The sequence below is a fragment of the Cavia porcellus genome, unplaced genomic scaffold, assembly GCF_034190915.1.
Source record: "Cavia porcellus strain 051 isolate PalLab524CR breed Dunkin Hartley unplaced genomic scaffold, mCavPor4.1 scaffold_20, whole genome shotgun sequence".
NCBI classification, from domain to species: Eukaryota; Metazoa; Chordata; class Mammalia; order Rodentia; family Caviidae; genus Cavia; species Cavia porcellus.
In genome coordinates, this window is record NW_026947503.1 from 20,135,030 (window position 1) to 20,151,571 (window position 16,542).

A 16,542-nucleotide genomic window follows, 5' to 3' on the forward strand; every position below is an offset into this window, starting at 1 on the left:
AGCGGCTTGCGTTTTTCAGCCCATCATATACTTTCTGAGCTTTTCTTTCTTCATCTATGAATAAGGGAGTCAAATTAGTCTCTCACTGTCGTTTTGTGATTCTGTTAGTTTTGAAGGGCTCAGAGTTAGCCAGAATGGCATGAGGAAGCTATCAAAGACAGCAGAGAGGTTTTGTTTTACTACCTCTGTTTTTGCTGTCTAATGCACTCAGAGGGCTGAGATCCATGGTAAAAAGGTAATCGTTGGCTTGGTCTCTCTACCTGGCCTTGACTGAGCACAAGCTGTGTCTAAGATTGCTTTGCTCCTAGAGCCAATATAGGATAAGATCTACACGTATTTATTCCTACTTGTCTGTCTGGGTTCTCTCTGTTCTCTTTATTCTTATATTTTCTTTTATCACACATCTTCAGAGTGTGATATTATGCAGGTAGTTAATTTACCCACATTGCCCGTGTGCATTAGTAAATCACAGCTTGTTCTTTGTCTAGAACTGTTTCCCCTTCCTTATATTTCCTATGAATTAAAAAGCTTCAGGGCTATAGATGAGCAATATAAGAATTTAGCTACTTTTTGTGTTTAAAGAGTACACTTAATTGGTTTTTGTACGTGCAGGGAAACAAAAACCCTTGGATCATGGGGGTAGCTTTGTACTTTGCAGAGAAGTCTCAGGAGCACATTCCCTCACTCAGGGTTCCAGCCACCTCTTCTGCCTCATTATACTTTGCTTAGCACCAGGAAGCCTGGCATGGTTTCTGTTGGAATGAAAAGACTGGCAGAGCTGCCCTAGACAACAGCACCGTAAAACACTGTGGCAGAAGGTTTGGTCTACATACCAAGGCAGCCAAAGTATTAATTGCATTCTCTGTGATCACAAAAAAGGCGCTGAATTATTCTCTTCGTGTTTTAAGAGTGACAGGGTTTTGCTCTGCCAGCTTTAAGCACAATGCATCACATGGAAAGGAAAAGCTAGATTTGAGGGGGAAAAAGGAAAAAAGCATGTAAGTGAAGGTCTCTGGTAGCCGGTTCTTCAAAAAGATCTGAAGGTGAGCAGTTCGGTGATTGGTACCTATAAAAAATCAGATGCAGGGTGAAGAAGGGTTTCCATAAATTTACATAATCAAATTAAATATTTTCCATTTTTGAAATCTTTGAATTTTAAAACGGGGTTTTTCAAGTTGCCTGCTACAATTTGATCCTATTTAATTTTGTGCTGGTGTATGGAAAAAAACTGATTATACTATTTCTGTATGTACTTTTCCTTAGACCCTGAACAAAGGCACACTTGTGAATTTTCCAAATTCCAGAGTCTTCCAGACTCTTTCCTGGGAGCCTGTTGCTCCTCTTCCAGGCACACACCCCTTCACAATCCACACTCACATGTAAATCACTCTGACACATATGCTTGTTCTCATTGGTCAGTCCTTCAATCTCTGCATCTTCAAAGCAAAAAGCAAAACTTCCTAAAGAACTGTTTATTTAACTTGGGTGGGAGAATAGCTAAAACAGGTGTCAGCCTGTGATTTGGGGATTTTCCTATGCTGAACATTGTTATTCTGTGACGCACCCCACCCTCTCTTCACAACCCCAAAAAAGAGAAGTACTAATGCTGCTGATATTCAGGTTTTGAGTATGTTTTGGTTTAAAATGTTCAGTGGATCAGAGAGAATTTTATTCTGGGTAGTGTCGTAGGGATATAGGAGCATTTTGACTTCATGCTATTAAATATCATTCTTCCATTCTTCTGTCTTAGGTTAGGAAGGTATACACTGTCCCTCTGACTCAACCCTGCTGGGCAGAAGTGCTTCATGAGGACTAAGTCCAGCCAAGTGTGAGGTCACCTCAGTGTACGTCTTACACATTGCATGAGGCTGTGAGTTCAGCTGACTTCTCTAAACTGCCCCTATTAGACCACATCCTTCAATCAAAGGGAGGATCCTGTGGTCCCCATGTGTGGAATGAGAGCCTTTGCTAGGATCGCGGATCACCTACAACTGGAGGAAGACTGCCCAGACGTACAAACCTTCCATCTTTTGGCCTGTTTGCCTACTGCATCTAATAGAGAGCACTTAAGCTCCTTTTTCAGTGCTATGTACGAGCAGAAACCTTCTCTGACACTTTCTGCCCCTCCATAGCCCCAGAATCAAGGGACTCTTAAGATATTCCTCAGTATTATACTCACGGCTGAAGAATCATTCATTCAAGCATTTAGGAGAATGGTTCTTTCATTACTTTCTGTTCAAGACTTTCATTTGCTGTTCATTTACTGAGCACCTGGTTGGTATCAGACACTAATCCTTTTCCTTACATATACAGGCTCTGCTCTTTACTTTCAGAATATGAAAGTGCTGTGTATAAAGTCTGAATTATTTATGAACATTCTGCACAATTCAGGACAGTTTTCTAAAAGTATTGTGCTTTGATATTAACTTTATTAGATTACTATTCTTTCATATCTAGGATATGAAACTTAACTTAAATTTATCATAACTTAAATTAATCATAACTTAAATTTATCCTTAAATAGGAGTGTTAGTAAGCGTGAAAAGGGATGTTAGTATTATTACTGACATATTTGGGTAAAATAGGGTAGTCCCAGGCAAGCAGGTACCTGTAGTAATAATGCTAAATATACCAATATTTTTAAGAATTGGGGATGATTGGTGGTTGAGGAAGGGTTATGATAAGTCCAATATTTTTCTGAAAGCCAGTGGGTATTTTGTATGTTTCTATGGCAATTATAAACATACTTGCTAGAGATCAACCCATTAGATCAACTGTAGTTGATCTATTAAGTGGTTGACTAGGTCTCATCTGCACTTGATTCATTGCCACTTGAATGGTTGATCCTTCTTCCTGTGATGAAACTCTGCGAGCTTAGCACTCTACAGAGTGGTGCTAACTTTCTTGGATCCTGAATGAACTTCCTTTCCCTGCATTTCTTTCATTTTCCTGAGCTGTCTTCTAGGCTTTTATTTCTTTGTTTAGGAGTCAAACTAGGAAGAAGAGACATGCTGTGCCTGTTTTCGTAAGGTTGTCTTACACCTTTCTGGGATGAAAAAGACAAGTATCGAACAATTCTTTCAGCGTGTTTCTCCATTTTATACTCATGAATACTGCAGGGCCTTGTTTGATAGTGTGACAAAAATAGTTCCAATTGAACTGAGTAATTCTAAGCAATTTGCTTTAGCTCTCTGTACTCTTTAAAATGTGCTTCTGTAGATTGGGTTATTACGTCTTTATTTAAATTGTAAACTCCTGTAGTATGAGATCTCTTTGTTTAACTTTCTCTGAATAATCTCAAGAGCAGGGCTAGGGATCAGTTGATGTTTGCTGAGAACTGGTTTCCTTTTCTAAGGATGGCCCGCTAAAGAGCCGTATGTGAAGGTAGATGTCCCACTAGGTAATGTTCCCATAAACAATGTATTGTGACTCATCGGTAAGAGTCATAACTTTTTGAAAAATGTTTTGTTTGTTTTGTAACCATAAACTTTAATCTCCCCAGTCAAAAGAATAATCCATTTTGGGAAACAATGTAAAAATTCTTTCAACAAATATGGAAGAATGAAAACCAAGCATGCACATGTTGAGAATTTGATATTGGAATAAAATCAGCTTCTTCTTGTTAAGTAATAACTTTGTGAAAACAGTATCCATTTTTTGCTTTTTTGCACTTTTCAGTCTGCAGCTAAATCAGGCCACAGGAAAAGGATGGTGTACCTTCAAAGAGCTAGTGGGGCTGGCTGTGTTCTTTCTATTCGTGGAAAACAGCTGTGGGTGCCGAGTGTCTAAATTGAGCTTTTGTTCCATGCAAAGGTGGGAAGGTTTGGGTTGAGAAGATCACTCTGCTGTGGAGGAGTTCGCAGATGGCAAGGGACTTTATCTACATCTCAGAGACTTCTGAAATGTGTTGATAATGCCCCGGGAAGGAGCCGAGTGGGATGAAGGTGGGTGTAGGAAACATTCCTCCTACACAGTGCTCCTATCTTCTCTTGTTTTTGTGTCTGTGGTGACTTCAGATTAAATGAATTAGGTTACTCTTTTCCACTGCCTTCCACCAAATAGAAGTACTTATTGAAGCCCTTGGTTATTTTTTTTTCTGCTGAGTGAAGCATGAACTCAGTTTAGGGAAGGGAATCTGTGCATGGCAGGGTTATATTTCCCTCCCGCGCTCATGCTGTCTCCCTCTAGTGCAGTGCAGTTTATCCTCCACCTTGTCATCCAGGATTACTGTTATTACCCTTATTATGAATGAGGTGTTGAGATATTTTCCTTATATCAAGTTTTAAAGCTAGTTTTAGGAATTCTTTTTTGCAATGAAAAATATGGGAGCAAAACTTGTCCTCATTTCGTTTTGATTCCGAGTTAATGGTTTGAAAAGTTTCTGAATAGTGTTTATCCTGACTCATCCTTCCCTCTTCTTTTTTACCTTCTCCATCCTCACAGCTTTAGTGTCCCTTAAATGCAGTTGATTCCCGAATGTATATTTGTACAGCTCTAGTTCTGGTACGTCCTATTTCCTGATGACCCTTTCTATCTGGATTCTTGTTGGCAGATCCAATTAAACATACAATCAAAATATTTAGTTCGGGACTAAACTCATCATCATTCCTCCAAGGTCTTTCTTGAATTTAACTTTCTTGTCATGTTGCTATTATCCTGATCACTGAGGCTCAAAACCTAGGATTTGTCTTTATAACTTCTACTCAGCTCCTAGTATGTGGAGCTACAAGGCCCTGCTGGTCCCCCTGCATACTTTCCTCAAGGTCCTGTTGTCATTCTTTTTCTTTTCTTTTGTACCAGGGATTGAACTCTCAACCTTGAGCCTACCAGGCAAGCGCTTGAGCCACTGAGCTAAGTTCCCAGCCCATTATTCTTCTTAACTGTGGCCTCAGTGAGTTCTTTAACTAACCCCAGTTTCTTTCCTTACTCCAGTTTATCTTATGCTTTCAACAAATCTGATTAAAATTTTTTCATGATTTATAAAAAAAAAAAAAAAAAAGAGACTCCTGTTCCACGAGGGGGTCTTGGTTTGCTCGGGCCCGCTGCTCAGGCTGTTCTCTAGTCTTCCATTTCTGATGGGATCAGCAGCGTTTCCTACTTCTCCACAGCAGTGTGCCTGTTCTTTGAATCCGCCTTGCTGCTCTGCTGTGAGGATCCTTTGCCTGCTGTTTTTACATCCCAGTTAAAACAGCTCTGCTTCCATCCAGATTTTCTAAAATCCACCCCCATCCTTTAAGAGTGTTTCTGGATGAAAGTAAGGGAGTGAACTCACTGGCCTCCAAATTTTTGCCTCCCTGCCAGCCCTTTTATGTCACTTTGCCACATTTGGTCACATGTTCTCTGATACTTCATTGATACATGAATGTTTGCGATAATTCCCTTTCTTCCTTTCTTAGATATAAAAGTATTATGGTTCAGGGTGTGTCTTCTGCATTTGTATATCTAACACCATAACTAAAAGGAATTTAAAAAAAGATTTCATGATCTCATACAAGTGCTCAGTGACATTTGCCAAGTGAATGAATGAACAAAGTACAATAGCTTTGTCATCTTTTACTTGAAGAATGCTTGTTCACTGCTCTTCTACCTTCATACATTTATCTGACAATGTATATTGAGAGCATGTGCCAGGCACTCTCACAGGCATGTGAATTTATCATGTGCAAAACAGAACTCCTGACAGAATACACACAATTTTGGACCTTCCTAAGCCCCATCATTTTCCCAGTCACCCTATCTAGTTCTCAAAGAAACAACAGGCAGTTATTTTAAATGTTTTAGCTTTATATTTTCTTATTCTATGATTAAAGTTTGCTGCCAAGAACATTATGCCTGCTTGGTAGTTTGCAACTTTGAAGTTCTGGTTCATAAAATTGGTTACATATTTACAAATCCTGACCTACAGTGAGGATTGGAAGCATCTTCATGGATTATCTTGAGGAAATCATTGGTTGGCAGCTGGTTCCCTGCCTGACAATGAGAGTTTGAAAACTAAGGAAATGTTTGTTATCCTAGATGATCTCCATCTTTTCTCTTGACATTCTTCTTTTCACCTGAAAATGGACCTGAGTCATAACTCTTTAGTCGATCCCCGGGGGTGTCCTGGGCTGACTTTCAAGGTGGACAAGTCTCTGCCTTCCAGCCTACCTCCTACTGACACTCTGCTTTACTTCCCGCCTCCCATAACACACCAGTCCTACCCCAATCTCATCCTGTTCCAGTGGCTTTCAAATCCTTTGTTGAACCCTCCTTCCTCCTTGTCTTCTTCTGTCAAACTAATTTGTTCTTTACATTCCTTTTTGTGTTTATCTAAAGCCAATAAGTTTGGTATCATAATAATCCATGTATGTCTCTGCCCTCTCATGCAAATGATGCTCAATTCATATTTGATGAAATGAAATTACTTTCTAAGTAATTACAGCAAGTTTGAAAACAGTGAAAGAAACAGAGCTTTTTTTATATCATAGTCACATTTTTATATACAAACAGCATTCTGGCTGTGGGGCAGGTATTACTCTTACGGGTTTCTGGCACTTGTGAATGTGTCAGACATTCTGTTTCCAGACAGCTGTCACACGGTCAGAGTTCCTCAGGTAATATTTTTATGCACACCAGATTATGACACAATGCACAAAGGTCCTGAAGAATTCAGGTCATTGAAAACCTGGCAGGCTACTGGTATAGAAATTAGAGAAAAGGTGACTTGGTTAGAGGTAGAGCACTTGAACACTGCTGCATCCTGCTCTTCCATTATCATCAGATAGTCTGCTTTCAAACTTAAATTGCCAACAGAAGGCTGAAACTCAGAGCCATGCTTGCTAAATTAGGTTAAGTGAGACATACTTCCAGTACCTCCCACATTCATGCCATGATGCATAGCCCAGCCCTGTTCAAACACATATGCCTTGCATGTAAACTTGTGCCACCTTCCCACAACCGTCTCTTCCTGTACATGCTCTGAGGACCAGATGGGCCTGTTTGTGAAATCCAAATTCAAGATTCTGTTCTTGTGTAAGAGCTGCGCCACATGGCTGACATATGTTCAATTTGTGGCTCACATAAGCCTCCTGAACATGTCTCCCACCCCATACCTCACGAGCAATTACCCGTCTTGTATTTGCATATGTTCCTTTATCTCAAGATTGTGGAGAGGCTGCAGTCTGCGGCTGCCTCCTTCTCTAGGTACAGCTCCAATAAAAGCTGTGCATCCTTGAGGAGTTATCAGGAGAATTCCCCAGGCCATTTCTGTCCCCTACAACACAGAGACAGAGGTTAGAGCGGTCTCCAGGACAGAGTCTCCACTGACATTCCTCTTCCACACCTTCTACCTCAAGGGCAAATGATCTTCAGGAGGGAGCAACCATCATTCCTTGCCAGGGAAGCTGAGTACACAGGACTGTTGGATGAGTGAGAAGTTCCTCAATGATCTTTGCTTTTCCATTACAGCTTTCTTCCTCCCCAGTGTGTTATATGAGGCCTACTGTGTCCCTCTTCAGATGTAGATGAGCAGCTGTGAGCAGGAGCCCCAGTTGAAGATCTCTTCCTGGGGATACTCTATTCCCTTGGACAGCAATAAGTTTGAAGCCTTCCATGCCTGGCTCTCATTTGTGTGTGTGTGTGTGTGTGTGTGTGTGTGTGTGTGTGTGTAGTATCAGTATTGGTGGGAGCCTGGTAGGAGCCAGCCTTTGTGGTCTTGTAGGATTCTCACTGTCTGCAAACAGCTGCATATACCTGACCCCAGCCTAGGGAAGGTAGGATTGAGTAAAAATCAGCAGCCCCCTTCCCCATACACTGCAGCCAGAAATGTACTCAGGATGTCTTCCTGCCCTTTTAAAGTAAGATACTCCTCTCTGAAATTGTATGTGTCTCAGCCATGGACTGGAAGTTTCTTCCTTTTTGATTTAAACATTGAAAATGATTAACTTGTTTGAATTTCCCTCTTGCGCTCTGGCAACACTTACGTATTTCTGCATGTGTACTGCTGAGGCCATATGGTGTGCTTGGGTCCAGGGACCTCACACTGAATCATCTGGGAAGCACATTTTGCCAAACCCTTCAAGAAGTCTGTTCACGCTGGGTATAATAGGATCAGTTTAAGGGACCTCACCCTTAGGCCTCCAGGAAAGGGTGGCTGATGGTGTATGTCATCTTGGTCCTGTTTTCATCCTCCTACCTCTGAAGGTCTTCAATAAATTCACTCAGGCAATACTTATAAATTTCAGTAACTACACCACATCTCAAGCCAGTTTAATCAGAATATTTTGGGTGGCAAGGTGGGTAGGAATCGATATTTTTCAAAATTCTCAAAAGCTACCCCTGGTCATTCCTTAAGTGCTCAATGGCATGCATGTTGATTCCCGTTTTAATGACTTGTATTTAGGAGGACAAAAAATAGATTTTGATTGTTATAAAAATTAAGGTTTCTTTGCTGCCACTGAAGAGTCTAAAATCAGATTTTCCATTGGAATAGGAAATAAATGCCAGGTTTATTTTAAAAATGCTCTTGATCTATCTAAAACTAAGAAATGTAATGGATTCTCTAGTAGTTTATTCTCACATCTGAATGTGTCTTGGCTTTTTCTGAAGCAAAACTTTGGTTTGTATACATTACCAAAGGTATCCTGTGACTTAGGAGGAATATAATTGAACTGAAAATTCTGGGGTTGTGCACGAAGGTGACTGAGAAAAAGATGTAACCAGGTCTTCCCTGCACAATGAAAAGTGATTTGGAAATTCAACATGTCACTATAAGCTGTACTTTTCTGTATGATTCTTCTAGGTTGGGATTTGTATCTCAAGGGCAGAGGATTATTTTTGGGTGATTATGGTAAGTGATTATTTGCTTAAGACTTTAAATGAGATGAGCAGATAAAGTACATTTGTACTCAGTTAACCACACAAACATTTTTAGGTTTAAAAAAATAAGCAACTAAATTGGTGGTTTGTTTTATTACCAGACTGATAGAGTTTCACAGGCAGGAAAGAATCTATCTCCCAGACTGGAGAAGGTTAAGTGTTTTTGTCAAGGAAGATTGAAAACTTTAAAAGTTTTACTATTGGTTGAATCTTACTGAAATCAACGATGCATTTGATAGATGGTGACCAAAAGCCCTTAGAGGTGACATACATGGAATGTCTTTAATTCTGAGACATGGGCTTTTTAGGATTCGCAGATGACATATGTTTTGGCATTTGCTGTTTTTGTTGCCATATTTATTGCCTTTAGTTCCTAGTGGGAGTAGTTTTTCTGCTCCTAATTAACCAAGAAAAAATAACTAGCATTTTTTTAAAGGAGAAGGAAAATGTGTCTTGAAAGTTTTGTTAATTGCAAAATGAAGTTAAATGGAGCATTCAATAAAAGTACTTCTCAGAACCGACAAAGAATTTCTCAGAAAGGAGCTATTAAAGCTGGATTCTCTAAAGCAGTGGAAATCCCAGGAACAAAAGCCAAATGCCTGGGAATTGAGTTTCAGAAAATTTTTGAATTGGTACTGTTTAGTAATTTACAAAATGGAGTGGAATCACTGAATGTTCTCAAATCTGTTCATCTAAAATGAGATAATAAATTTAGCTTACATAGACCACATACCTTCAACCGACACTATTGTTACATTTTTTAGTACCATTCTTTAGCATTTTTCCTAAGCCAAGGCCTCTATTTTGACATGTATGATCTCACTTCGGATAATTACAAAGATTCAGTGTCTTTCACAAAAGTCATTAGTAAATTATAGAAGAGTCATAATGCTGATTTTTGGGTGTTTTGAGTAAGTAAAATTTATAATGACATTTGAAATATTATGTAGATGTGTATTAAAGCTAACATTGAAGATAAGATTTCTGTTTCATTAATATGCTTCACTAATTGGCCCTCCATTCAGAAGTGAAAAAAGAAATGAAATCAACTTTCTTTATTACATAAGTCATGAGCTAAACTGGAAGGTTGGACAGATCGTTTTAAATGTTATTGTAGACCACTGTATGCAGATCTGAGTTTTCGAAACTCAGTCAATTCTGATAAACTTCCACAGTAAATTCTGATCCTTTGGTAAGTGAGAGAAATAACTGCTAGCTGGGACTCATGGATTAGAAATAAAACTTAATGACAATCAGAACTGCAGTTTAAACATCATCAAAAGGTGACCTGTGGCTTGACTTTCTTAATTATACCTGTCAAGAACTTGAGATAACAGCCCTGATGGAAATAAATTTTTGATTCAGGTAATATTAATGCCTTTTAGTCAACTATAATCTTTAATTTACCAGATCAGCATTAGGCTTACTTTGGCTCACAAGGGCTGTGCACTATAGTCAAATTAAAAATACAATTCATAGTAAATTTGATAATTAGGTACTGCTTAACTAATGTTAGTCTTTACCATAAGAATATATTTTGAAAGAATGTTTAAGGAAACTGTTAATGAAGCATTGGGTATTACAGTGGTGGGGAAGATGATGAAAGCTACCAGCAGTCAAACAAATTATCGCCTTGCAGTGGGCATGTCTTCTTCCTCGTCTGAACATGCTGTAATCCACTTTTCTGGTTTATGGATGTGACTTTACAATAATGATTGCTACCATTTTAAAAGTGTTTTTAAAACTGTGGTACAATACGTAACATAAAATTTGCCATTCTAAACAGTTTTATATATATATAGTTCAGTGGCATTACATTCACAGCATTGTGAAACCATCACCACAATCCATCTACAGATTTTCTGTGTGTGTTTCTAGACAGAAACAATATCTGTTAAGCAATTCAACACGTAATCCCTCATTCCCCTTGACTTCTAGCAAATACTATTCTACTTTCTGTCACTATGAATTTAGCTACTCTAGTGCTTCATGTAAATGGATCACACTTGTGACTGGTTTATTTTGCTTAGTGTAATGTCTTCAGAGTTTATCCATGTTGTAGCCAGGTCTGGTTATGCAGGCATATAATCCTAGCATTCTGGGAGGCTGAGGCAGGAGGATCACAAATTCAAGCCCAACCTATGAAACTTAGCAACTTAGTGATATCCTGCCTCAAGTAAACAAATAAATAAATGGGAAGACAGAGAATTCTGGAGGTGACTCAGTTCAAAGGCCTGGATTCAGTCCCTAGTATCAACGATAACAAAAAAATTCATCCACTTTGTGGCACGTGTCAGATTTCCTTCCTTAAATTCTGAAGAGTATTCCACTTTATACGGTACTATTTGTTGTTAATTATTCATTCACCTGCGAACACTTGAGTTTCTTCCACCTTTTTGTTTTGTGAATAGCATCTATGAATGGTGTACACAATCTGTTTGAGTCCCTGCTCTCTATTCTTTTTGTTACATACCCAGAACTGGAATTTCTGGATCATATGGTAATGCTATTTTTAATTTTTTGAGGAACCATCATACTGTTTTCCATAGCAGCTGCATCATTTTACATTCCCATCAGAGTACACCAGGGTTTCAGGCTCTTTACTTCCTTAGCAACCCTGTTACTTTGCTTTTTGGTGGGAGCCATCCTAATGGTTGTGAAGTGGTACTTCATGGTGGTTTTGAGTTGCATTTCCTGCTGAGCAGTGATGTTAAGCATCTTTTATGTCCTTATTGGCCATTTGTTTATCTTTTTAGAGAACGATTCATGTTCTCTGCTCATTTAAAATCACCTTATTTTATTATTGTTGTTATTCAAGTCCTTTATATTCTTTGAATATTAAGCCCCCACCAGATATATAATTATCAAATGGTATAATTTCTTGAGCGTTGTGATATATTAGATAATGTATGGTGTATGAAGTGCTTTATGTGAAGAACTATAGTTCATTTATAAGCCTAAGGAATGGATATTTCACAGATGTAGAAGCTGAGACTGTGAGGGTTTAAATGACTCACTCAGGATCATGCAGTTAGTAAATGGCTGAGTAAGGATCGGAATCCTGATACCTCCTACTGCAGAGCCTGTGATGGCATGCAGTTCAGTGTGCAGAGAGTATTCTACTTTCCAGATTTATGACTTGACTTTAGTAAATACTTTTAGATTCATGAGTAATGAATAATGAATATACCATAAGATTATAACTAATAAGTAATCATCTAAGCAGATTATTTTATGTGACTGTAAGCATCAGTCACATAAAAGAAACAGAGCATTTCCAGCTTCCCCAAAATTGTATGTCCCTGGACAGCCTCGTGCCCTTCACCAAAAGGGAAATTTATAGTAACTTTCATGATAATAATTTCTTATTTTTCTTTATGCTTTTGTTCCCTACGAATGTGTCCCCAAATTGTCTAAATCAGTGATGCATATGATTTAACTTTATATGGATTAGATAAGAGTATGTGTATTTTTTGTTTGGTATTTTTGATCACAGTTGAATTTCTGAGATTTAGTGAAGCTACATTTTTGCATTTTCCTTGTTGAATTCTTTCATAAAACTTTACCCACTGTGTGTATCCATTCTTTTGTGTTAACCACCAGATACAATGCTCCTGGGCATGTTACTGTACTATCTGTCCTACTTAATACATGCACTTCTGTTGGTACATGCCAAGTAATGATATTGTTGTAGATGAAATGCCAGACAGTTTTCCAAAGTGGTTGTATTAATTTACATAATCACCAGCAGTGTATGAGAATTGCTGTTTTGCATAGTCTCCAGATTTAAAATTGTTAGTGGCTTTAATTGTAGCCATTCTGTTGTGTTCACAGTAGTATCACATGATGAGTTTAATTTGCATTTTCCTAATTACTACTTATGGATACTAGTAGTGTTTTAATATGTTGTTGGATGTCCTGTTTATGACGTGCCTATTCATGTTTCTTGCCCATTTTTGAACTATGATATCTCTTTCTCTCTCCCTCCCTCTCCACAGTACTGAGCCCTAATACCAGAGCTTCACATATGCTAGGCAAGTACTCCACCATTGAGCTGTACCCCTTTTTAAATTTCATTTTGATACAGGATCTCACTAAATGTGTGCTAGTGGAAATCTGGGAGAAGCACCCTTTGTGTGACATGTAAATTGGCATTAGGTTTGTCATTGAAGCCATTTCCACTGGATTCCCTGAATTGCAGATTGTCCAATATGAATAGTCTCCATCTTCTAAATACCACTGATGACTTCAGTTGTGTGGCTATCAAAGCAGCAGTTACAGGTTTCTAGAATGTCCCTAGAGAAGGCTCTGTACCTAGTGAAACCTACAATAGGAACTGAAAAGCTCCTGCAAAGATTTAGGAATTTGTTTTATGTGAGATGAGAAGCCAGAGGACAGTTAATAGGAAAAAGAGGTGATCTGACTTAGGTTGTAAAGGGATCTGCTGCCTGCTAACGAGATAAAGTGGACACTGAGGTCCCTCAGTGAGAACCCAAGCTCCAAACAGGAATAGTAGAAAATGCAAACTTGAATTCCTTTGCCTGTCTCAAATTTGGACTCACCTAGAAGTCTGTCTGTCTGATGCAGAGGCAGCTAATCACCCTTTAAAGTTTCCTGATGGGGGTGCATCACCACCATCCTTTGGTGGTGTCTTTTGGCTGTGCTCTACACCCTGACAAGTTCACATGCTGGCTGTCACCTCAAGCAGGTTTGAGCCTCTTCCCATCCTTTTTCACTGCCTTCCTGTAATAAGTTAACAGACCCAAGCAAAGTTAGAAGCAGTTAAACTTCACACTTGGATTATATTGCCAGGAGGCCTCTCCCTCTGAGTGCAACCCCTTCCAGCAGGCCAGCACCCCTGTTAGATCTACTGCCATCTGCTCCCGGTTTTGCTTAGTGCCTGCAGGGCCGCTGATGGCAGAAGCATTTCCTGTAACTGGAATCCCCCATGCTTAGCCTTGCAGACAATGGATCAATAACTGGATAAATGCTGAACTGGAAACTCCAAGCAATAAAAAAGAAAAGTACATGTAATGTAGTGTGCATGCTACATTGAAGCTAGGCAAGTTTACATATGAAACTACTTAAGCAAGCCCTTTATTTTTTGACTGTAGTGAAACTCTGAGTCCTGAAGCAACAGTCTCCAAATTTGCTTAAGAAAATAGTCAGGGCTGCCAGCACTCAGGATGCAGAGGCAGGAAAATTGTGAATTGAAGGCTACATAATGAGACTACCAAAGAGGAAAAGGAAGGATTGACAGATAGAAGGAAGGAGGAAAGGAACTCAGAAAGGCAAGATGGGAGGGAGGAAGGAAAGATGGGTCGATCCGTGTTGTATGGTGTTTAACACCAGGATGGAAACACATACTCTGTGTGGCTGTTGTTTTGGAATGAAGAAGGGCATGTCACTTGTGTAACCTGTAACTTGGCATACCTAGTTACATGTGTGGCAGGACAAAAAAGATTTATTACTGTATGTGTGTGCTTTAATTCAGTGCTGCCTTGTTTAACGTGGCCTCAGTAACTCAGTGGTCTTCAGGTAGCACCAAATTTGGTGATCAAAAGTTACTTCCCAATTTTTCCATGTGAAAGGATATCAGAACAAAATAGAGACTAGGTATGCCCTAGTACTTTGTCAGGAGTCACAAAATTATGAAAGGTGGGATCTATGCGTCTTAGGTATGATGAATGTAATAAAAGTACTATATTCTTCTCTAGTAGAGCATAGCTAGATTTAAAATTTTCTGTTAAAAAAGACATATTTATTGATCACAAATGTGTGAATTTATCCAAGTCCCTGAAAGTTTCTTCCTTTGGTAGGAGGTGGGGTAGGAGACAAGATCACTCCAAGCCCCACCCTCAGGGCCTAGATTCAAAAGTGGCAGGTGAAAGACAACTTGTCACCTCATGGTTCTATTTGCTTCAAAAGATAGGGCGGGGCGAGTTCAGAGACTTTTGTGCCCATCAGTGTGGGAAAAATGTTACTTAAAGGTTAACTCTGTTGGTAGGTGGGGCCAAAATAAGTTTACAAAGTCTAGAAAGTCTTACAAACCAGCCTGTGAAACTGTAAGCACATAGGAGCGATTCAGATCTGAGAAAAGAAGGAAAAAAAATCTTTCTTATCTCAAGAGAGATGGGGAATAAGAATCAGATGGGAAATAAGAATGAGGATTGAGGAAGTAGATGTAAAAATGGCTCCTTTGATCTCTGGTTGGAAAAAAGTCTGGAGTTTCCAAAAATAGCTTTTTCCTTCTTTTTTCAGGAATCTCATTTCAAGTAGTGTTAGTTCATTCTTATGTTCTGCTTTTACTATTCGTTTGACCTGGGATGCTTATAAAATCAAGAAACAGGAAGCATCTTGATGAAAAAGGTCTTGGGTCTTCATCTACCATCATCTGCTGAGTCCAGAAATCGATGTACACAACAGCTTTACAAGAGATGAGTCTCAGGCACTGCTCTGGGTTGGCATGGGGTCAGACCTGGGAGACCTAGCCGTGCCTTTGATTGTGAACCATGGATAGTTAGAGCGGGAAGGCAGCATAGAGCCATCTTGTTCAACTTGCTCATTTCGTAGATAAGAAAAATGAGGTCTAAAGATTTAAAAGGAAACGTCAAATTGCACACCAGTACCTGAACTATCAATCAAAGAGATGAAGTACATTTTCTGCAGTTCTGCATTAACTAACACCGGGAGAGTAGAAAAGGCTTGAGGAGTTTTGTTTTTAAGGGCAGACTGTTTTAATTTTTACTTATTTATTTTCATTTTATTTACTTTTAATTGAAAAATAATTATGTCTATCTGTAAGTGAAAAATAATAATTGTGCATACTATATTTGTATGGTACATAGTGATGCTTTAATCTATCTATACATTGTATGTAATGATTGAATCAAGCTAATTTAAACATATCTATCACCTCACCAGCTTTTTTGGTGATGTGAATGCTAAAAATCTATTCAGCAATTTTGAGATATATAACACATTAATCCAACTGTGGTCATCATACAGTGCAATTTACTCATCTAGTCTGAGACTTCGTGCCCTTCTATCAATGCCCCCCCCCCAGTTTGTTGTAATCATCGTGTGTGTGTGTGTGTGTGTGTGTGTGTGTGTGTGTGTGTGTGTGTGTATTTCTGGGGCTGAACTCATACATGCTAAGCATTTGCTCTATCACTGAACTACCTCCCCAGATCTGATAGCTACTTTCATTCCTTTATTTCTATGAGGTCAACTTTTGGATTCCACATATAAGTGAAGTTATACAGTATTTGTTTTTTGTGTCTGGCTTATTTCTCTTAATGTAACATGCTCCAGTTACAATTACATTGTCACACATGACAACGTTTCTTGTTGTATAGTATTCTAATATATATATATATATATATATGTGTGTGTGTGTATATATATATATATATATATATATAGAGAGAGAGAGAGAGAGAGAGAGAGAGAGGGAGAAAGAGAGAGAGAGAGAGAGAGAGTTTCTTTATCCATTTATTTGTGTCCCTTGGATTGCCTCCAGTATCTTGGCTTACTTGGGTTGTTTTCTTCTTGTTGAGTTGTTTGGATTGCTTATGTATTTTGGATATTATCACCTTATCTGATGTATGATTTGCAAATATTTACCATGCCTTTGACCTTAACCACCCCAACTGGTAAGCATAAATTGTAGTTGCTTATTTGCTT

The 16,542-nt window shown here is 38.8% G+C and overlaps 1 protein-coding gene across 2 annotated transcripts in view; it reads left to right on the forward strand.

Annotated features, from left to right (window-relative positions):
* Bcl2 (BCL2 apoptosis regulator) overlaps positions 1-16,542 on the forward strand; it is a 170,971-nt gene that overhangs the window by 22,157 nt on the left and 132,272 nt on the right. Inside the window, exon 2 of one of the 2 annotated variants that reach the window (XM_063231503.1) lies at positions 1,751-16,212. The exons of the other annotated variant lie outside the window; for it this stretch is intronic. Within the exon in view, the coding sequence (XP_063087573.1) occupies positions 1,751-1,816 (66 nt within the window). The 3' untranslated portion in view covers positions 1,817-16,212. Of the gene's footprint in view, positions 1-1,750; positions 16,213-16,542 lie in introns of those variants that run through there. 2 annotated transcript variants of the gene reach the window in all.